Here is a 22,509-nt window from a genome sequence, read left to right on the forward strand (position 1 = left end):
TGTTTCGTGCGTTTTATTTTCCATTGGGCTATATTTGGGGTGAAATAATACCTTTCTTAAAAAAGCCCAATATGAATTTGGAAATAGATAACTGATGTCTTAATTGTATTATTAATATGCTTTCTTCAAATAGGCTATTAGTGAAAAACACTACAATGACAGCGTCAAAACGTTTGAGTAGATGTGCCTCTGATCCCCTCTGCCCAGAGACGTGAGCGTGGATTAAGTGGTGCGCAGCATCTGAGCAAGACTGGGTACCCTGCGGCGGTCTCGCTCCAGACTCAAATTAACCTCGCCCGGTACTGTCAGTCTGACTTTGTAGCAAAGCCAGCCAAATTCTGTGCGTGTCATCAAGCCATAGCAAATAAAACAAATGCGAAGAGACCATCCTTGCCTGAGTTCACCCGTGATCATGCTGTGGGCCTAGCACAGATCTTTTTGAGCACCCCTAATTTGGTTACAAATCTGGGCGAAGTATCTGTTTCCTAGGCTTAAATGCAGCATTGTTATTGATAGGTGGAATACTGTATAAAAATGAGGCACTATTACATACTAGGTCCAGTGTTGTGCCAATACTGTAAATGCTAAATAAAAGGTTTACCAATAGGACAGAGTTCCTCTACCTGCTTTCACCATTTTTACAAAGTGAAATTTCTGTTGCCAGCCAAGATGGTTTTTGATTGAAAAAGGCATATCAAATTAGCACACATTTTAAAATAATTACTTTATTGATCATCAATATCAAGAAAACAAAAGTATGTTCTAAAAAAGGGAAGGATATTTTGTTTTAGACAACAAATCTTCAGACCAAACATTTATTTCAGTTTTTTTTATTTTAAATTCTGGTGTTCTGTAATTTGAGCCTATATTCCGCATGAGATGGAATAAAATATAAATATATTACACCTATAACAAAAATATGAAGTGTGAACTGAAGTAGGTGTGATGATGTTCTCAGTTGACAGATTCCAGGTCTTAAGCAGTCTCAACTGACTTGAGGATTATAGAAATGTCCACTTTCCTCTGCGTAAATGATGTGGCACACAATAGTCCTGATTCAGATCTGAGAGAATGGGGAGAGAGGCATGTTACCAAGTAGTATTACCTGACCCAATAGCAAAGACAAAACGTTCAAGCAAAATGCACAGAGCGAAAAAGCATTTCACTCAATTGTATGTGATTTCAGTTGATTGACTACATCAGTTATCCATTTGGGTTGGGGGGTATTCAGATTCCATACCGTTTCTGTGCCATACAGTATTACCAGAAGTGCACACAAGGGGCGCACAAAACAATTTAGGCAACAAATCAAATCAATTTATATAGCCCTTCTTACATCAGCTGATATATAAAAGTGCTGTACAGAAACCCAGCCTAAAACCCCAAACAGCAAGCAATGCAGGTGTAAAAGCACGGTGGCTAGGAAAAACTCCCTAGAAAGGCCAAAACCTAGGAAGAAACCTAGAGAGGAACCAGGCTATAAGGGGTGGTCAGTCCTCTTCTGGCTGTGCCGGGTGGAGATTATAACAGAACATGGCCAAGATGGAACATTGTTACAGGGATCTTAATCCAGGCAGGGATTGAATGTCTCTGCTGTAACCAAGAACCTTGATGTTGACATTTAGCCACTTAGTAGACTAAATGTATACCTGGAGCCCTGTGCTGTATATAATTCATGGCATCTTAGATTTCTTAGTTATACTTAACTTATAAGCAGTGGTGTTGCACGTGCCCCCGCCTCAACCCCCAAAAACAGTATAGAAAATCATACCGTATTTTGAAATACCCTGGTATGCGGTATATCGCCCAAGCCTATTACTCATTGACAGCTTTCCTTGTGACTTGCAAGAGGAACCTTCTACTCACATCATCAATGTCCTCGTCATCATCTCCAATGTCATCAAACTGAATGTCCTCGTCGTCACCAGGTCCAAACGTGTCGGTCTCATTGATTTTAGCTAGGGAGTTAGAACATACACTCACCGTTAATGAACTAGTTTGCCTTAAAGAGTGCACATGTGCCCATAATCATAAGAGTACATGGCCATTAAAGCCAGATCGGTCTTCAAGATGATCAAATGTTCATAAATGACAAACAGGGTAAAATAATAATCACAGGTCAGCACCTCAGAAGTAAATGTCAGTTGGCTTTTCATAGCTGAGCATTCAGTGGTCGAAAAACAGGTAGGTCCCAGATACTTACCATGTTCAGGAAGCTCCCCATAGGCCTTCAAACTCCTGGCCTCGTCTGCATTGTACTTCAGGATAACATCAGCTTTTTGGTCCTTTAAGGAAGAATGTAACGTATTATCATTATCATTAAAAAAATACAAACCATAGCTGATTTTTGTCTCTCATAATTATTACCTGGTAATCTCGAAGTCCCACCAGGATGATGTCTGAACTGTTGATCCAAACCTGCCCAAGAGAGAATAACAAGATGTCAGCAAGGAGAATGTAGAGTATAATAACTGTAATACTTCCATCATAGAACAGGACACATACAGCCCAGGTAGAAGAGTCTGTCAACCCTCATGTCATTTCCAACCCAAAGCATTACGGAAGTAGCGCGTAAAGGATGATGTCATTGGATTGCATTTATACAGTTCACATATCAGCCTGCAGCTATTTGCCAAATTTTGTGACTGGTAGCACTAACGCTATATAGGCTACTGTGTACAGAATTACCTTTTTCCGTAGTTTTCCTCGGATGTGGCAAAGTCGCTTGACTCCATCAAAACACATAGCTTCCAGTCGTCCATTACCCAACATCTTAATGACCTGTGCATATTCTAGATTAGAACAGACGAACAGAGATGAAGCAGTTAGGCAATTCATATAGAGGTCACGAGGTGACTCAAATGTAAGTGCTGAACTGGTAACCAGGGAGCACACAAATGTTGAATACATCTAGATCATAACTGTATTCGATTAGTAGCTACACTGTTAGCATGGTCAGTGTACACTGTTAGCATGGTCAGTGTTAAAGCAGTTGACAATTGGTTGAAATTAAGTCAGAACCTTACAGACTAAATAAGGTTGAAGGGGGACCTTGCACTCACCTTGGCCATCCTCTTTGAAAACCAGCTCTCTCTTTTCTGATTCATTCTCATTTTTACCACGTCGTCGATTCTTTCCTCCCTTACCTGTAATGAGAGGATGAGTATTAGAATGCCCATTTTTCTAATGGGTGACTGTCATTCCAATTCCACCAGTCATTGGCAACATGAGTCAAATAAACACGGATAAATAGGCCAACCAAATGGCTGTAGCCTAGCTACAAATATACTTTAATTAATCCCTTTTACCTGTGCTAGTTAGTTAGTTAATGTGACAGAATCAGGGCTGAGGCTCAAGATGATAGGCACAGGGCAGGGATATTTTTGGCCTACCGCACTAGTTGGTACTAACGTCATTCAGTTGCGCAAAATAATGTGACAAAAGGCAGTTCATAGTTCGCTAGTCGAATTCCTAAATTATTAATAGTCAAATTGCGATAATATAAACAATATGACATTGGTGGTAATGAAGGTTAAGCAACGTTTCCACACGTTTAAATATTTGTTAAATGCCATACGGTGCCTTCCTCCAGTCACGTTGCTAAGCATGGGCCCGGGTGGCTAGCTAGCTAGCATAAACATCAACCATTCCATGGAATAACGTTAGCTAACAACCAAAGGCAACATGTTTGCTACTTACCTTTATTCTTCGGCATATTCCCAAACTAACAGGCTTTGTTAAATCAGTCCTGTTTTGTCCGTATCGAATTGTGTGTTATAAAAATGGAATGAAATACCAATCCGTGACGATGTCACACACTTACAAAGTTAGCAAGCTTGTTAGCTTAGCTTTCTCGGGGATACCACTTCCGCTTGCACCGTGAAGCAGCATTAGGGTTTAAAAAGTGGCTTCCCATGTTTCCTAACCGATCTGGTCTCCTACATCATATACTCATTAAAATTGATAGTTATGTGGCCTTTCGGTGGAGGAAAGAATGAACAATTGATGCATTATTTTATTGTATATTTATTTGATGTATTCATTATAATTTTTTAGATTACAAATGAAGCTGCAGTCACTTGCCTGGCCCACATCTACTGAGAAACATTTCTCTGTAAAACATGGAAACCAGAGGGGAAAGACGCTATCTATTCACCCCTCCATCTAGCATGTTACATTTCCCCAGCATCTTCTTGGAAAGCCCTTCTCTTTCCCTTAAAACCCCCCCAAACTAAAGCTGTCCTGTGACCATCATGCACACCATGTAGAAAATGTTTCATTCATCAACATATACAAAAATACATTCTTAATGGTCTCTTAAAAGTAGACTGGAAAAGTAATCTTAATTGCTATAAGTATATCCCAAGTTCACGTTTCCCTTTATGATTATGAGAAGGACAAAAAAAAATTAAAGACTAAGTAAAGCAAGAAAACTCCAACCCCTCTGGGCCCTGCCCCAACACAAAGGTCTGAGAGAAAGTGCAGCAGCAGATACTGGAGTGAGGAAGGAGGTTAGCACTTTTTCTCCCCCATTGCTGACAGGGCCTTGGTAAACTGTTGCACTATTAAGGAGTTTGTCAGTGTCCAAACCCTAATTGCCCAATAAATAAGCAATATAGTAATAATTCCATGTTGCTTATTCCCAGAGCCTTGTATTTAGAAAGTTGAGCCAATGCGGTTTCCGCATCATGATGCATTTTATATTGACACTTCAACATTCTATGGCAGCCATGTTAGCTCACTATTAACAATAGCTACATGGGGAATATAAAAATAAAATAGAAAATTGTATAAAACTGAATGTCTGAATTGGGCAATGATGCAAAAACATGACACTAAAACATTCCATGGCAGCCATAATAGTTCCATAGAAATAGAATGAATATAACAGGCATCCCCATTAAAGTCAACGGTAGCATAATGGCTGGACTGGTAGCCATTGAGTGTACCTATGACTAGGTTGAATATGACAAAGGTTAAGAAAACAAGATTCTAATAGCCCATAACTCTTTGCAAGAATAGGACCAGCTGTACTGGTTAGCAATGGCGCTGGTAGTTAACGAACACCAATGATCCCAGATTTGTGACGACGTTGTCTTAACCTGTATATTTTTTCCCTAGACCAATGGCAGGAAGTAAAAGCAAGAAGTATAAACTTCAATCTGTTAAGTCAACTCAACTGACATCACAAAAAATACATTCATGAGCCACATCAGCTAGCACACGAGTGTCAAAATCATTCCACGGAGGGCTGAGTGTCTGCGTGTTTTTGCTCCTCCCTTGTACCTGATTGATGAATTAAGATCACAAATTAGTAAGGACCCCCCCCCCCCCCCCCACACTTGATTGTCTAGGGATTGATTGAAACGAAAAACCAACAGACAAGGCCCTCCATGCAAAAGGTTTGACACCCCTGAGCTAGCATAATTTGAATTAACATTCTACATTACCATGGCAATCCAGAATCTATTGATAGAATATTCCAAATAAAACCTAGGGGTCAAACAAGGAAATGGCTCCATTCATTTTTCCCATAGGGGATTTTAGAAACACTTAAAATAAGGGCTTTTGATAACGGTGTAAATCTCTCTAGGACAAGGTGACTTATAAATATATTTGCCTGTATTTACCCCCCCCCCCACAAAAAAAATGACAATTATGTATTTAAATGGACAATTATGTGAACTGTCTTGACACAATAACTGTTAGCAAAGGTGTCAGCACGTGCATGAGCTTGCAGGTATTTGTAATCTTGCGTGATGTCTACTTGGACACTAATTAGCATTTTTGAAGCAGAGTAAATGGAGACAAATATATCGGTTAGTCAACTTGTCAGAGATTTACATGGTCATCAAAATGACATGCCAGGGTAAACCTACACCAAAAATAGCCCTTATTAAGTATCATATGGGAAAAATGAATGGTGGAAAAACAATTGGACCCATTTCCCTGTTTAACTGCTAGGTTTTAGGAGTGTTATGACACCTCCACTGTGGGGCTATACGGTGAGTTCGTTAACCAGTCAAATTGCCAGGGTTAGAGCACCAAGTCAGTTCCATTCATTCTATTTCTATGGTTAGCTCCCCATTTAACATGACATGGGGAATATTTAAACAATGCTATGTAACCAAATGTCTGGAATTAGAACAATATAACATTCTAAAAATTGGCCTAACTAAAAATATGACTGTTTACACGTATCTAATATTTTCAGATCTATACAAGTGCATAGGTAGGGGGTAGGGGCTTAGCGGTTGATTTGGAATAAGGGGGACTGACTGCTCCATGCAACTGGGGGAAACATCATTTTAACCCTTTCCAAACCCCTTCATCCCCCAGTGCTTAACACAATCTCTGTTTAAACACAGACCTGTAGGAACCCGTATACATTTAATTCTATTTTTGTAGTAAATATCTCATTTTCATAAAATATACAGTTCAGCCTTTCCAAGAGTTTGTAACTCTTGGTCTGAAGGCAGTGATGATTGTACAAGCAAATACATGATGCATTTTCTCAGTGAATGGGTTACCGTTTCTTTTTGGTCTTTACACACTGTTCTTCTAACACAGCGGGAGTCGAAACACACTAATGCACTGGTGCAGTAGCATTAAACAGGTGAGATTGATACTAGTGGATCACAGGGCTGTGGAGGTCAACTTCTTCACTCCTCTTCTTTGAGCTAACGAGGAGCGCCCTACAGGGTCCAGCACAGGGGGAACATGCATGTTCAGAGCAGAATAAGTGGCTGCCATCGCACCCTGTAAGAGGGAGAACAGTCTTGGTGTTAATTTATCAATACCCAGCAGAGAAGCTTTCAGAGTGTCAGAAAAGAGAGACTTGTGCATTGAATAAAGTTTTGTTACCTTGACCAAATGAGGAGCATCCTGTCTATTGAGCTGGTACTTGGGCAACTGGTCCTTGTGTAATATCCAAGGGTGTCGCAGTACCTGAGCAGCAGTTAGCCTCTGGTGGGGGTCCACATGCAGCATCTTGGACACTAGGTCCTAAAGACAGCAACGCCAATGTTCAGATTGTGCATACTATCACTTCCATCAAGTATACAGCGCATTCGGAAAGTATTCAGACCCATTCACTTTTTCCACTTTGTTACATTACAGACTTATTCTAAAATTGATTACATCGTTTTTATTCCCTCAATCTACACACAATGACAATTCAAAAACAGGTTTAGAAATTTTTAAAAATGTATAAAAAATCTAAAACATCACATTTACATAAGTATTCAGGACCCTTTACTCTGTACTTTGTTGAAGCACCTTTGGCAGCAATCACAGCGAGTCTTCTTGGGTATGACGCTACAAGCTTGGCACACCTGTATTTGGGGAGTTTCTCCCATTCTTTCTGCAGATCCTCTCAAGCTGTCAGGTTGAATGGGGAGCGTCGCTGCACAGCTATTTTCAGGTCTCTCCAGAGATGTTAGATTGGGATCAAGTCCGGGCTCTGGCTGGACCACTCATGGACATTCAAGAGACTTGTCTTGAAGCCACTCCTGCGTTGTCTTGGTTATGTGCTTAGGGTCATTGTCCTGTTGGAAGGTGAACCGCAGTCTGAGGTCCTGAGAGCTCTGGAGCATGTTCATCAAGGATCGCTGTACTTTGCTCCATTCATCTTTCCTTCGATCCTGACTATTCTCCCAGTCCCTGCTGCTGAAAAACATCCCCACAGCATGATGCTGCCACCACCATGCTTCACTGTAGGGATGGTATTGGCCAGGTGATGAGCAGTGCCTGGTTTCCCCCAAATGTGACACTTGGCATTCAGGCCAAAGAGTTCAATCTTGGTTTCATCAGACCAGCGCATCTGTTTCTCATGGTCTGAGAGTCCATTAGGTGCCTTTTGGCAAATTCCAAGAGGGCTGTCATGTGCCGTTTACTGAGGAGTGGCTTCTGGCCACTCTCTACTATAAAGGCCTGATTGGTGGAGTGCTGCAGAGATGGTTGTCCTTCTGGAAGGATCTCCCATCTCCACAGAGGAACTCTGGAGCTCTAGGAAGAGTCTTGGTGGTTCCAAACCTATTCCGTTTAAGAATGATGTAGGCCACTGTGTTCTTAGGGACCTTCAATGCTTCAGAAATGTGTTGGTACCCTTTCCCAGATCTGTGCCTCGATACAATCCTGTCTCGGAGCTCTACGGACAATTTATTTGACCCCATGGCTTGGTTTTTGATCTGACATGCACTGTCAACTGTGGGACCTTATATAGACTAGAGGTCGACCGATTAATCAGAATGGCCGATTAATGAGGACCGATTTCAAGTTTTCATAACAATCGGAAATCTGTATTTTTGGGCGCTGATTTGCCTATTTTTTTTATACCTTTATTTAACTAGGCAAGGCAGTTAAGAACACATTCTTATTTTCAATGACGGCCTAGGAACGGTGGGTTAACTGCCTTGTTCAGGGGCAGAACGACAGATTTTCACCTTGTCAGCTCGGGGGATCCAATCGCGCAACCTTACAGTTAACTAGTCCAACGCAATAACGACCTGCCTCTCTTGTTGCATTCCACAAGGAGACTGCCTGTTACGCGAATGCAGTAAGCCAAGGTAAGTTGCTAGCTAGCATTAAACTTATCTTATAAAAAACAATCAATCATAATCACTAGTTAACGACACATGGTTGATGAGATTACTAGATATTATCTAGCGTGTCCTGTGTTGCATATAATCTGACTGAGCATACAAGCAGGGCAGTGTCCCCAGTTTACAATTGGCTCATTCATCCCCCCTCCTCTCCCCTGTAACTATTCCCCAGGTCGTTGCTGCAAATGAGAACATGTAAAATAACGAATAAATAAAAGCATACAAGTATCTAAATATCTGACTGAGCGGTGGTAGGCAGAAGCAGGCGCGTAAACATTCATTCAACCAGCACTTTCGTGCGTTTTGCCAGCAGCTCTTCGTTGTGCGTCAAGAATTGCGCTGTTTATGACTTCAAGCCTATCAACTCTCGAGATGAGGCTAGTTTAACCGAAGTGAAATGGCTAGCTAGTTAGCGCGCGCTAATAGCGTTTCAAACATCACTCGCTCTGAGCCTTCTAGTAGTTGTTCCCCTTGCTCTGCATGGGTAACGTTGCTTCCATGGTGGCTGTTGTCGTTGTGTTGCTGGTTCGAGCCCAGGGAGGAGCGAGGAGAGGGACGGAAGCTATACTGTTACACTGGCAATACTAAAGTGCCTATAAGAACATCCAATAGTCAAAGGTTAATGAAATACAAATGGTATAGAGGGAAATAGTCCTATAATTCCTATAATAACTACAACCTAAAACTTCTTACCTGGGAATATTGAAGACATGTTAAAAGGAACCACTAGCTTTCATATGAAACGTAAAATAGCACATATTGCACTTTTACTTTCTTCTCCAACACTTTGTTTTTGCATTATTTAAACCAAATTGAACATGTTTCATTATTTACTTGAGGCTAAATTGATTTTAGTGATGTATTATATTAAGTTAAAGTAAGTATTCATTCAGTATTGTTGTAATTGTCATTATTACAAATACATTTTTGTATTTTTTATTTTAAAATCGGCCGATTAATCGGTATCGGCTTTTTGGTCCTCCAATAATCGGTATCGGAGTTGAAAATCATAATCGGTCGACCTCTAATATAGACAGGTGTGTGCCTTTCTACATCATGTCCAATCAATTTAATTTACCAGAGGTGGACTCCAATCAAGTTGTAGAAACGTCTCAAGGATGATCATTGGAAACAGGATGCACCGGAGCTCAACTTCGAGTCATAGCAAAGGGTCTGAATACTAATTTTGTTTATTTTTAATACATTTGCAAAAAATGGCATTATGGGGTATCGTGTGTAGATTGATGAATTTAAAAAAATAATAATTTTAGAATAAGTCTAACAAACATTTGGAAAAAGTGAAGGGGTCTGAATACTTTCCGAATGCACTGTATAGTGCTAGGAAAAGGATTCCGTCTATCATAGAGTAATTGGATACTATGGAAAGCACAGTGCTGCAGTACAACCGACATCCCAGACATACCTTGGCCTCTGCAGAGACTGAATTCCAGTAGCCACCCGTCAGAGAGAACTTTCCACTGCCGATCCGAGCCAAGATCTCTTCGGGAGTATCCTCTGGTCCATTGGCAAAAGGAGTGAACCTGAAATATCAAGATAAATACATACTAATAATAAGGACTAATAAAATATTAATGTACTTTATTGTTGCTATTGTATTAGTGGGGAGAACAAGTATTTGATACACTGCCGATTTTGCACGTTTTCCTACTTACAAAGCATGTAGAGGTCTGTAATTTTTATCATAGGTACACTTCAACTGAGAGACGGAATCTAAAACAAAAATCCAGAAAATCACATTGTATGATTAAGTAATTCATTTACATTTTATTGCATGACATAAGTATTTGATCACCTACCAACCAGTAAGAATTCCGGCTCTCACAGACCTGTTAGTTTTTCTTTAAGAAGCCCTCCTGTTCTCCACTCATTACCTGTATTAACTGCACCTGTTTGAACTCGTTACCAGTATAAAAGACACCTGTCAACACACTCAAACAGACTCCAACCTCTCCACAATGGCCAAGACCAGAGAGGGTGTAAGGACATCAGGGATAAAATTGTAGACCTGCACAAGGCTGGGATGGGCTACAGGACAATAGGCAAGCAGCTTGGTGAGAAGGCAACAACTGTTGGCGCAATTATTAGAAAATGGAAGAAGTTCAAGATGACGGTTAATCACCCTCGGTCTGGGGCTCCATGCAAGATCTCACCTCGTGGGGCATCAATGATCATGAGGAAGGTGAGGGATCAGCCCAGAAATACACGGCAGGACCTGGTCAATGACCTGAAGAGAGCTGGGATGACAGTCTCAAAGAAAACCATTAGTAACACACTACGCAGTCATGGATTAAAATCCTGCAGCGCACGCAAGGTCCCCCTGCTCAAGCCAGTGCATGTCCAGGCCCGTCTGAAGTTTGCCAATGACCATCTGGATGATCCAGAGGAGGAATGGGAGAAGGTCATGTGGTCTGATGAGACAAAAATAGAGCTTTTTGGACTAAACTCCACTCGCCGTGTTTGGAGGAAGAAGAAGGATGAGTACAACCCCAAGAACACCATCCCAACCGTGAAGCATGGAGGTGGAAACATCATTCTTTGGGGATGCTTTTCTGCAAAGGGGACAGGACGACTGCACCGTATTGAGGGGAGGCTGGATGGGGCCATGTATTGCGAGATCTTGGCCAACAACCTCCTTCCCTCAGTAAGAGCATTGAAGATGGGTCGCGGCTGGGTCTTCCAGCATGACAACAACCCGAAACACACAGCCAGGGCAACTAAGGAGTGACTCCGTAAGAAGCATCAAGGTCCTGGAGTGGCCTAGCCAGTCTCCAGACCTGAACCCAATAGAAAATCTTTGGAGGGAGCAGAAAGTCCGTATTGCCCAGCGACAGCCCCGAAACCTGAAGAATCTGGAGAAGGTCTGTATGGAAGAGTGGGCCAAAATCCCTTCTGCAGTGTATGCAAACCTGGTCAAGAACTACAAGAAACGTATGATCTCTGTAATTGCAAACAAAGGTTTCTGTACCAAATATTAAGTTCTGCTTTCTGATGTATCAAATACTTATGTCATGCAATAAAATGCAAATGAATTACTTAAAAATCATACAATGTGATTTTCTGGATTTTTGTTTTAGATTCTCTCTCTCACAGTTGAAGTGTACATATGATAAAAATTACAGACCTCTCCATGCTTTGTAAGTAGGAAAACCTGCAAAATTGGCAGTGTATCAAATAGTTGTTCTCCCCACTGTATGTGTTCATATTTTTATGAACATCATTGGCTGCATTACTATTGGTAAAGCACGCATACCCAGTAAGCATTGTATAGAGCAGCACTCCTAGACTCCAGATATCACAGGCTGCATCATAGCCCTGTTTCTTCAGGACCTAACAACAATAGGAAGTATAGCACACTGCATTAGAATACATAATGCAAAGAATGCCATGTCAGTTACTAGACAAATATATTGAAAACTGAAAATACGATGAACTTGTTATAGTTAGACGACCATTAGCTGAGCATGCAGGTACTAGTCACAGAAACATGTAGAAGAAGAGACACCTCGGGGGCGACAAAGTTGGCCGTGTAGCAGGGAGTCATCAGGAGTCCATTTTCAGCTCTCAGCTGTTTGGCGAAGCCAAAGTCACAGATTCGGATGGACTCTGGGTTTCCAGACTCATCCACGTACAGTATGTTACTGGGTTTCAGATCTCTATGGACAACCTGAGCAGGGGGACAGAAATTCCAACAGTGACATAGTGAGTAGGAGGCAAATTGTAGATTGTCAACTCGTATTGCAGTAGAAAGGTCCTGTGTATTGAAAGTAGCAATGTCAACTCGTATTGCTTATACAGTAGAAAGGTCCTGTGTATTGAAAGTAGCAAAGTGCTTATATATAGTATATACTTGGAACACGTAATATATCAGTTATGTATCATTGTGATGGTGAATGTTTTACCCCCTGTGCATGCAGGTACTCCACAGTTTTGGTGATGGTGTGGAGAACTGCACTGGCCTCCCTCTCAGAGAAGAACTTCTGTCTGAGGATCTTATCCAGTAGCTCTCCTCCTTTCATCAGCTCTGTCACCAGGTACACTGAGCGCCCATCGTCAAACACCTACAGTTAACAGGGCACACAACCTCACAATGTCACCCAGAGAGACACTAACAAATAACAACTCATTATAGAAGAGTATTCAGCACACAAAAAAATATTCCCATAACTCTCAGAACATCGACATACTAGCCAAACAATAGAACAATTCAATTGTGAATCTACACTGAACTCAACGTTTAAAGTGTTGGTCCCATGTATCATGAGCTGAAACAAAATATCCCAGAAATGTCCGACACGCACTAGGGTTATATATTTTCCCGGTATTTTACAAATGTTCCATCCTGCGAATAAATCACTTTCCTCCCGGGTAAACCGGTATTTCCCGCCAAAACTGGAAGTGTCATTCAAAAGTATATAATGTCTGGATTTGATTGGAGCTTTGATCAGCATGATAATTCAAACCTGATGTGCCATATATTAAATATACTGAACAACAATATAAAAGCAACATTGAACAATGAAAAATATTGTACTGAATTACAGTCAGTTTAAATTAGTCAATTTAAATTATTATTATACCTTTATTTCAACAAGGAACACAGACTGAGACCAAGGTCTCTTTTAAAGCTGGGCCCTGCGTATACATGTTTACACATACAGTTGAGCAAATTAGGCCCTTATCTATGGATTTTACATGGCTGGGCAGGGGTGCAGCCATGGGTGGGCATAGGTCCATCCACTTGTGAGTCAGGTCTACCCACTGGAGAGCCAGTAGCAGCCAATCAGAATGAGTTTTTCCCCACAACAGGGCTTTAATAGAGACAGAAATATACCACCCCCCCCCCCCCCCCCCCCTCACTACAGACCCCGGTCCGATCCCAGGCTGTATCACAAACAGCCTTGATCGAGAATCCCATAAGGTGTTGCACAATTGGCCCAACATCGTCTGGGTTAGTAGAGGTTTTACTTGGCTCGTTGTGCTCTAGCGACTCCTTGTGGCTGGCTGTGGGCCTGCAGGCTGACCTCAGTTGTCTGTTGAACAGCGTTTCCTCCGACACATTGGTGCGGCTGGCTTCCAGGTTAAGTGAGCGGGTGTTAAGAAGTGCTGGTTGGCAGGATGCATGACTCGCCTCCCGAGCCCGTTGGGGAGTCGCAGTGATGCGAGAAGATCAAAATTAGGAAGAAAAAGTAAAATACATAAAAAAAGATTTAAAAAACATTGCTGCTTGCTTCAATCGCATACTGCTGATGTAATGACTCACATCTTTGAGAGTGATGATGTTGGGGTGCTGTCCATAGCGCAGAAGAATCTCCACCTCTTCTGTTGTGTCCCTCTTGGCCTTACTGATGATCTGGGATAACAACATCAGTAATAACAGTTAATCCTACCATTCTACCATGGGCATTCCCAGGGTGTGACATGGGCAGCCCCAGCGTTACAGCTCACCTTTACAGCATAATCCATACTGTTGCTCTTCTGAACACAGCGTTTGCATATGGAGTAAGAGCCCACACCAATGTCCTCCTTCACATCGTAGGCATCACTAAACTGTGCTGTGTTTCTGTGGAGTTGCTGAAGAGAGAGATAGACACAGAGACCAATTCTGTTATTTCCACACACAACCATATTATAATAAATAAATACAGGGACCTATCCAGTGTGTGCGTGTGTTGGTACCTGTATAGAGGACATGTTGATGTTAATGTTCTGTGGAGGTTGACTCTCCTCATCTGAGATAGCCACGAAGCTGAAGCCTCTAAACAGCTGGTTGGTGTTGGCACTCGGGGGACAGCCGGGAGAGTCTTTGGGGAAAATCCTCATGTCAACCCTCACTACTTTTCATTCACACACACAATTATGAAACTGCGTATTGTATAAAGCGCCAAACAAGAATCTGTCATTTACCCCGTGGAGTTTTTGCAGTGAATTCAGAGTCAAAGTAGATGGTGTCATCAGGTCTGCCACTCGCAGGTTTGAAGGGGGGATGGAGTTCTCTCCTGAATAATTTCTACAGGCATACCAAAAAAAAAGGGGGAAACATTGGAATAAACCTTAACATGTTCATTTTATTTAACTCAGTCAGTTAAATTATTTGGGATGGGGGGCAGCATTTTAACTTTTGGATGAATAGCGTGCCCAGAGTGAACTGCCTCCTACTCAGTCCCAGATGCTAATATATGCATATTATTATTAGTATTGGATAGAAAACACTCTGAAGTTTCTAAAACTGTTTGAATGATGTCTGTGAGTATAACAGAACTCATATGGCAGGCAAAAACCTGAGAAAAAATCCAAACAGGAAGTGGGAAATTGAGGTAGTTTTTGAAGTCACCCCTATCAAATACACAGTGGGATATGGGTTATTTTGCGCTTCCTAAGGCTTCCACTAGATGTCAACCGTCTTTAGAACGTTGTTTCAGGCTTCTCATGTGATGTGTGACCGGATGGGAGCTCTTTGAGTCAGTGGTCTGCCCTCTGCCTCGTTCTCAGTCACACGCTTTCACTTGAGAGGTAGCTGTCGTTCCATTGCTTTTCAACAGACAATGTAATTCTCCGGTTGGAACATTATTGAACTTTTATGATAAAAACATTCTAAAAATGGATTCTATACTTAGTTTGACAATTTTCTTCAACCTGTAATATAACTTTTTTTACGTTTCGTCCAAATGGACCAGATCGCGCATTTGGATTTGTTTACCAAACGCCCTAACAAAATAAGCTATTGGACATAAATGAAGGACATTATCAAACAAAACAAGCATTTATTGTGGAACTGCGATTCCTGAGAGTGCATTCTGATGAAGATCAAAGGTAAGTTAATATTTATGATACTATTTATGAATAATGTTGACGACCCAACATGGCGGATATTTCTCTGGCTGGTTTGGGCTCTGAGCGCCGTTCTCAGATAATGCTTTTTCCGTAAAGTTTTTTTGAAATCTGACACAGTGGTTGCATTAAGGAGAAGTGTATCTAAAGTTCCATGTATAATAGCTGTATTTTCATCAGCATCAGTATTTCTGTGAATTCATGTGGCTCTCTGCAATATCACTGCATGTTTTGGAACTACTGAATCTAACACGCCAATGTAAAATAAGATTTTTGGATATAAATATGAACTTTACTGAACAAAACATAATGTATTATGTAACATGAAGTCCTGTGAGTGTCATCTGATGAAGATCAAAGGTTAGTGCTGAATTTTATCTCTATTTATGCTTTTTTGTGACTCCTCTCTTTGGCTGGAAAAATGGCTGGGTTTTTCTGTGAGTTGGTGGTGACCTAACATAATCGTTTGTGGAGCTTTTTTGAAATCAGACACTGTGGCTGGATTAACGAGAATTGTATCTTTAAAATGGTGCCTAATACTTGTATGTTTGAGAAATTTGATTTATGAGATTACTGTTGATTTGTATTTGGCGCCCTGCAATTTTATTGGCTGTTGGCGAGGGGTTCCGTGAGCGGAATGGAACCTCAGTCCGAGACAGGTTAAGAACAAATTCCTATTTAGAATGATGGCCTAATCCGGCCAAACCCTAACCCGGAAGACGCTGGGCCAATTGTGAGTCGCCCTGAGACTCCCAGTCACGGCTGGTTGTGATACAGACCGGAATCGAACCAGGGTCTGTAGTGACGCCTCTAGAACTAAGACAGCTGCGCCACTCGAGAGTTTAAAAACATAAAAAGCATTTATAATACACACTGACAGAGGAGCAGGCAGATGGCAAACGCATATTAATAGGCAAACTTACATTCCAGTCAATTGTGGAAAATAAGGAATGTCTCTTGATCTCTTCCACTCCGTCTGGACCAGCACCTGTGAACAACAAATCCACACACATTACAGGATACCTGTGGTATCTTTTGTAATATGATTGCAGTTCAGTGATGACAAATGTCAAACACTACTATTAAAAAAATAAATAAAAAAAAAATCATCCCAATTTCATGGTATATAATTGGTAGTTACAGTCTTGTCCCATCGCTGCAACTCCCGTATGGACTCGGGAGAGGTGAAGGTCGAGAGTCATGCGTTCTCTGAAGCACGACCCTGCCAAGCCACACTGCTCCCTGACACACTGCACGCTTAACCCGGAAGCTAGCCGCAATGGGTCAGAGGAAACAGTCCAACTTGCGACCGTGTCAGTGTGCATGTGCCCGGCCCGCCACGGGAGTCGTTAGAACGCGATGGGACAAGGACATCCTTGCCGCCCAAACCCTCCCCTAACCCGGACAATGCTGGGCCAATTGTACACCGCCTCTGGGTCTCCCAGTCACGGCTGGCTGCGACACAGCCCAGCTAGAACCCAGATCTGTAGTGACGCCTCTAGCACTGCGATGCAGTGCCTTAGACCACTGCACCACTTGGGAGACAACCAAACACTATGTTCCGCCTAGAGTGGCAAGATATTATTTTTTCCATTGAGTGAGATTCATTTAAAGGGGCAATCTGTGATTTCTACAAACATTTTTGGACTTGTGAATGAATGATATGTGCAGTTGAAGTCATAAGTTTACATACACTGAGGTTGGAGTCATTAAAACTTGTTTTTCAATCACTCCAAAAATTTCTTGTTAACAAACTAGTTTCGGCGAGTCGGTTAGGACATCTACTTTGTGCATGACACAAGTAACTTTTCCAACAATTGTTTACAGACAGATTATTTCACTTATAATTCACTGTGTCACAATTCCAGTGGGTCAGAAGCGTACATACACTAAGTTGACTGTGCCTTTAAACAGCTTGGAAAATTTCAGAAAATTATGTCATGGCTTTAGAAAATTCTGATATGCTAATTGACATAATTTGAGTCCATTGGAGGTGTACCTGTGGATGTATTTCAAGGCCTACCTTCAAACTCAGTGACTCCTTGCTTGAAATAATGGGAAAATCAAAAGAAAATCAGCCAACAAAAAATTGTAGACCTCCACAAGTCTGGTTCATCCTTGGGAGCAATTTTCAAACACCTGAAGGTACCACGTTTATCTGTACAAACAATAGTACGCAAGTATAAACACCACCAGCCGTGGGGGTGCTTTGCTGCACTTCACAAAATAGATGGCATCATGAGGTAGGAAAATTAGGTGGATATATTGAAGCAACATCTCAAGACATCAGTCAGAAAGTTAAAGCTTGGTCAAAATTGGGTCTTCCAAATGGACAATGACTCCCAAGCATACTTCCAAAGTTGTGGCAAAATAAGGACAACAAAGTCCCGGTATTGGCGTGGCCATCACAAAGCCCCGACCTCAAATTTGTGGGCAGAACCGAAAAAGCACGTGCGAGCAAGGATGCCGACAAACCGGACTCAGTTACACCAGCTCTGTCAGGAGGAATGGGTCAAAATTCACCCAACTTATTGTGGGAAGCTTGTGGAAGGCTACCCGAAACGTTTGACCCAAGTTAAACAATTTAAAGGCAATTCTACCAAATACTAACTGAGTGCATGTAAACTTCTGACCTACTGGGAATATGATGAAAGAAATAAAAGCTGAAATAAATCACTCTACTATTATTCTGACATTTTACATTCTTAAAATAAAGTGGTGATCCTAACTGACCTAAGACAGGGAATTTTTTACTAGGATTAAATGTCAGGAATTGTGAAAAACTGAGTTTAAATGTATTTGCCTAAGGTGTATGTAAACTTCCGACTTCAACTGTATTGGTTGAATAAGATAACTTATAAAATACCTCATGAACTTAGTTCAACTGTTGTACGCCATAACAACTCAAAATAAGCTGTTTCTACTCCAATGTTTGTAAACAAAGTAAATGTAAAAACACTTCATAGCCTAAACCTTTAAAACTATAAATGCAATCATCAGTTACAAGCCATGGTGCACAATACCCTTTTAGTGATGGAGAATGATTACCTAGTCTGTTGCCTGGGTTGCGTTTGAAAAGGTTACGTAGGAGAGATTGGGCGTCTTGGCTCAGGAACTGTGGCATTCCCAACTTGGCCCTGCAGTGCAAACAAAACAATTACCATGGTAGATTGAGATCAAACTTATGTGCGAACAGCCTGGTTAAACTGGTACTCAAGACAGGTTGAGTAAGACGCACTTCAGTATCATGGTCATGGTTTCCTTCCGGTCCTTCCCTTGGAAAGGCAGTGTCCCAGTCAGCATCTCAAACTGGGGAAGATGAAAACAACATTTTATTAACATGTCTAATCAGTGGCAATGTCAGCCATTGGACACATTGGCCCATCCAGGCAGATATGAATGTGGACACACTTGATACTGGATATCAGATATTTGAACAGGGTAATGAATTGCAGAGAGACAGAACCATTTGGAACTCCAGCACTCACCATGAGCACGCCGTAGGACCACCAGTCAGCGCTAAGGGTGTGTCCTCTGCGGTTCACAACCTCTGGTGCCATGTACTCCACTGTTCCACAGAAAGAGTAGGCCTTGTTCTCATGATCAATGGACTCTTTACTAAGGCCGAAGTCTGGAACAAACAAAGGGCAGCAAAATGAGTCGAGCTGAAAATGGTACATAGGAAGACTAAGGGCCCCTAAAATTAAAAGGCATTAAAAACACTTTCTTATTCTGCTCGGTGGCTGAGTCAGGCTGAGTGTGAATATGAAACATTAATATGTAATAGGAGCAGAAAATCACCCACCAGTGAGTTTGATATGGCCCTCCTCATCTAACAGAATGCTGAAAGGACAGAGTGATCTAAGTCAGAGAGGAAATTCTACATCCGCCAGCAGAAACACATACAGTAAACAGACAGTATATAACATAACTTCGAAGCTCAAAATAACATTAGATTTATATAAAAAAATATGCAATAATTTCCCAGGTTGCTGATTGGAAGAGAAACAAGTACCTAATGGGAAGAAGCAATGTCATAGCATTAGTGTAATATGTACTTCTCAGGTTTAAGGTCTCTGTAGATGATTCCCAGGCCATGCAGATGGTCCAGGGCCAGAGCCAGCTCTGCCAGGTAGAACTTCACATCCTCCTCTGTGAACATCACCTGGTAGACAGACTTGTTAAAAACAACACACCTAATATAATATGGACATGAATTACAAGGAAAAAATAAACCTTTTTTTTTATGTAAAAAAAAAAAAAAAAAGCGTAAATTATTTGAATTCTGCTCACCTCTTTAGACAGCCGTGTGAATAGATCTCCACCTCGGAGGAAGTCCAGAATCAGGTACAGCTTCCCTTCTGTCTGGAATGCTGTGGAGAATCATGGGTACATATTGAAGTCAAAACTCATCTGTAAGGTTTAATGACCTGTGCTTATATCAGACATAGACATATGACAGGGCAGGCAGATGATGTCTGATAACGCACCGTAGTGTAGTCTGACTATGAAAGGATGGTTCACCTCTACCAGAATGTCTCGCTCCATCTTGGTACGGACCCTATCTCGCACTGGTCATTCGTGAAAGAAATGACAATTAAAATCATGACTGTAATATAATTCAACAAAAAATATATATACTGTAGTTGTAAAGTAGTTTTAAAACCATTGAAAACATAATATATTCAATATCAACAAATTCACAGAAAAAAATAATTATCACAGCAGACTAGTGTACCTTTCAAAGTGGCCTTTTTCAGCACCTTCATAGCATACAGCTGGCCAGCATCAGGCCCTGTTATTTTCTTCACAAGGAACACCTGAACAGGGGAACATAGATAAAAGACAAATCAGTTCAGCTATTAAACCCAACAGCATCCATCAATCAGTCAGTCTAATATACACAAATGTTCAGAGATATGAAAACCATAATTCATAATAAAAAATAAAACAAACATTTTGACCACTACACAGTTTCATCTCAAACACTGTCATTTACCTTCCCAAAGGATCCCTGTCCCAGTACCTTGCGGAGCTCAAACTGCCTAGGATCAGCCCTTTCAGAGCCCTCTTTAACATGGTTTGTGATACTGATCTCATTCACGGAGCCCTCATCCTGTGAAAGATTAGAGACACAGTCAAAACAAAACCAGGTACACGCACGCCAAATACACCGCAGTGTGGAGAGAGAATAGGAATACACAGTAATTCTATAAAACAAACACACAAATGTACAGACACACGTCACAAAGAATAATAAAGAGAAGCAATGGAATTAATCAAATAAAATACATTCACAAGTTTTGAAGTAAAACCCTACCAAGAAAGAGACTGTTTCAGCGCTGCATACTCAGAACCTTTTCTTTGCACTAGAGCAGAGAGTCATACTGTGGGAGGATGGAGAAATCAAATCCCATGCTTTCCCACCCAAACACAACACCAAGCCACATCAGACCCACGTACAGCACACCAGCTCTCAGCAAATTCCTTCTTTGGCCCGTGTTCTGCCCCAGCGGTGTCCAAATCCCCCATCCCGGTGCTGGGCCAGCAGAGCCCCTCTCCCTGTGTCACAGTGTGGCTGCGATGGGATAGACTGCGCTACGCTCTGATCTGCCGGGGGAGGGAGCTGCCGACGGACAGCTTGCAACCGGTTCCACACATCCAACACCCCCTCCCACTGCATCAAAAGGTGTGGAGGAGGATGACTAAAAGACATAGCATGCACTCTCCCTCTTTCACAGTCACTTTCACTCTTTCGCTACCCTTATCTTCTCTTTAATCATTTTGCTCTCACCGACCCCACCACTAGTCCATATTAATACATAGTACTCAGTATTATTGTGGAGTGCCTGGATGTAGGTGTGTGAGTAGGTGAGAGAGGACAAAGAGAGAAAACTGAATTGAGAGAGAACATGAAACATAAATACATATGCACACACCAGTGGAGGCTAGTGAGGGGAGGACGGCTCATAATAATGTCTGGAAAGGAGGAAATGGCATGGCATCAAACACAGATACCATTCCAATGACTCCTCTCCAGACATTACCACGAGCACATTCTCCCCAATTAAGGTGCCACCAACCTCCTGTGAAAACGAGACAGTCTGGGAGAAGACAGGTGAGATTATTAAAAATGTTTACTCACACTACATACAGTTTCATCCTCCCCCATTGAGTCATCCATGACCTGTAACACAGAGAAAGCGATTTAACTTTGTCTCTCACACAAAATTGGGGTGGGCTCGTGTTTTTGAAACTGTAATATGCTTCAGGGCCAATTGTTAGTTGATTAGAACATATAGAAATAAAACTGCATTTAATAGACCTAGTTTAGACTTTAGAAATGGCAACTTGAACGATAAATATCACATGTTCGCTGTAGTGAGTAGTTAGCGATTTGTCCCCCCCCCCCCTCTCACGATGTCCTGCAACAAATGGCTGTTACAGTTATCAGCCTGCACTTCTTGAGAAATAAGACAGCTTTAATCACAAATATGTGGTCCTTTTTTTAATCGCTTAAGTTTAATAATCAGTTTATGCGAAACTAAATCGAAGTTGGTGTCCCACAAACTGTGTGAGGAAGTGGATTCACAACAGCCCGCGTCAAACGTTGACAAATACAGCTAAGGTGGCCATCGTTCATTGGCATGTTCATTACCTCGTTTTCCGAATTCTCCAAGGCCATTTTCTGCCATGGGTCTGCTCCAAACTGTGCCAAGGGCATCTTCGACAAGAGTTCAGTCGCTGCCGCGCGCTTTCAGTGACTTAACACTGTCAAGGGTGGGATTCGGAAAAGTATTTCTTGAGGGGGGGGGTTCTCTTAAACGAGAAAACCAAAATAGTAAAATGGTTCCAGTTCAACTCTAACTGTGCGTTTAAACGGCTTTCATCACTCTTGCCAATGTTTTCTAGGAACTTCATAAACACTTTTTCCACATCAAAAATCACTCACTTCCGTTCTCTCTCAATATGGCGCCGTGGTTCGGTCTACCTGTATGTCAGAACGAGGCTCTGGAATGCGTCATACGTCATTGGTTGGGAGGGACATGATTTGGCA

General features: G+C 41.6%; 2 protein-coding genes across 2 annotated transcripts; both read right to left on the reverse strand.

Annotated features, from left to right (window-relative positions):
- Positions 1 to 707: 707 nt before the first annotated feature.
- On the reverse strand, positions 708 to 3,892 carry LOC139388483 (eukaryotic translation initiation factor 1A, X-chromosomal-like). Its single transcript, XM_071135173.1, has 7 exons — positions 3,700 to 3,892; positions 3,063 to 3,146; positions 2,689 to 2,792; positions 2,368 to 2,418; positions 2,204 to 2,285; positions 1,867 to 1,958; positions 708 to 1,063 (listed from the first exon to the last, which is right to left on the reverse strand). Exons 1-7 carry the CDS (start codon positions 3,713 to 3,715, stop codon positions 1,058 to 1,060), a joined length of 435 nt encoding a protein of 144 aa, XP_070991274.1. The 5' UTR covers positions 3,716 to 3,892; the 3' UTR covers positions 708 to 1,057.
- A 1,739-nt stretch (positions 3,893 to 5,631) lies between these two features.
- On the reverse strand, positions 5,632 to 22,451 carry LOC139387927 (ribosomal protein S6 kinase alpha-3). The gene is made up of 22 exons (XM_071134316.1): positions 22,111 to 22,451; positions 21,598 to 21,639; positions 20,452 to 20,568; positions 20,191 to 20,272; positions 19,943 to 20,023; positions 19,746 to 19,825; positions 19,511 to 19,617; positions 19,258 to 19,295; positions 18,941 to 19,083; positions 18,691 to 18,761; positions 18,501 to 18,589; positions 16,376 to 16,440; positions 14,529 to 14,631; positions 14,301 to 14,425; positions 14,070 to 14,195; positions 13,885 to 13,974; positions 12,524 to 12,682; positions 12,127 to 12,288; positions 11,875 to 11,951; positions 10,027 to 10,144; positions 6,865 to 7,005; positions 5,632 to 6,759 (listed from the first exon to the last, which is right to left on the reverse strand). The coding sequence occupies exons 1-22, from the start codon at positions 22,174 to 22,176 to the stop codon at positions 6,637 to 6,639; spliced, it is 2,205 nt and encodes a 734-aa protein (XP_070990417.1). The 5' UTR covers positions 22,177 to 22,451; the 3' UTR covers positions 5,632 to 6,636.
- Between the last annotated feature and the right edge of the window lie 58 nt (positions 22,452 to 22,509).

The sequence above is a fragment of the Oncorhynchus clarkii genome, chromosome 29, assembly GCF_045791955.1.
Source record: "Oncorhynchus clarkii lewisi isolate Uvic-CL-2024 chromosome 29, UVic_Ocla_1.0, whole genome shotgun sequence".
Taxonomy (NCBI): Eukaryota; Metazoa; Chordata; class Actinopteri; order Salmoniformes; family Salmonidae; genus Oncorhynchus; species Oncorhynchus clarkii.

Coding starts and splice junctions, on each gene's coding strand:
- LOC139388483 (XM_071135173.1), bottom strand. Junction 2,793..3,062: donor TTTCAAAGAGGATGGCCAAG/GTGAGTGCAAGG, acceptor GTTCTAATCTAG/AATATGCACAGGTCATTAAG. Junction 2,286..2,367: donor TGGGACTTCGAGATTACCAG/GTAATAATTATG, acceptor TCTTCCTTAAAG/GACCAAAAAGCTGATGTTAT.
- LOC139387927 (XM_071134316.1), bottom strand. CDS start 22,176: ATGCCCTTGGCACAGTTTGGAGCAGACCCATGGCAGAAAATGGCCTTG. Junction 21,640..22,110: donor TGGAGAATTCGGAAAACGAG/GTAATGAACATG, acceptor TCTGTGTTACAG/GTCATGGATGACTCAATGGG. Junction 20,024..20,190: donor GAAAAAGGCCACTTTGAAAG/GTACACTAGTCT, acceptor ACGAATGACCAG/TGCGAGATAGGGTCCGTACC.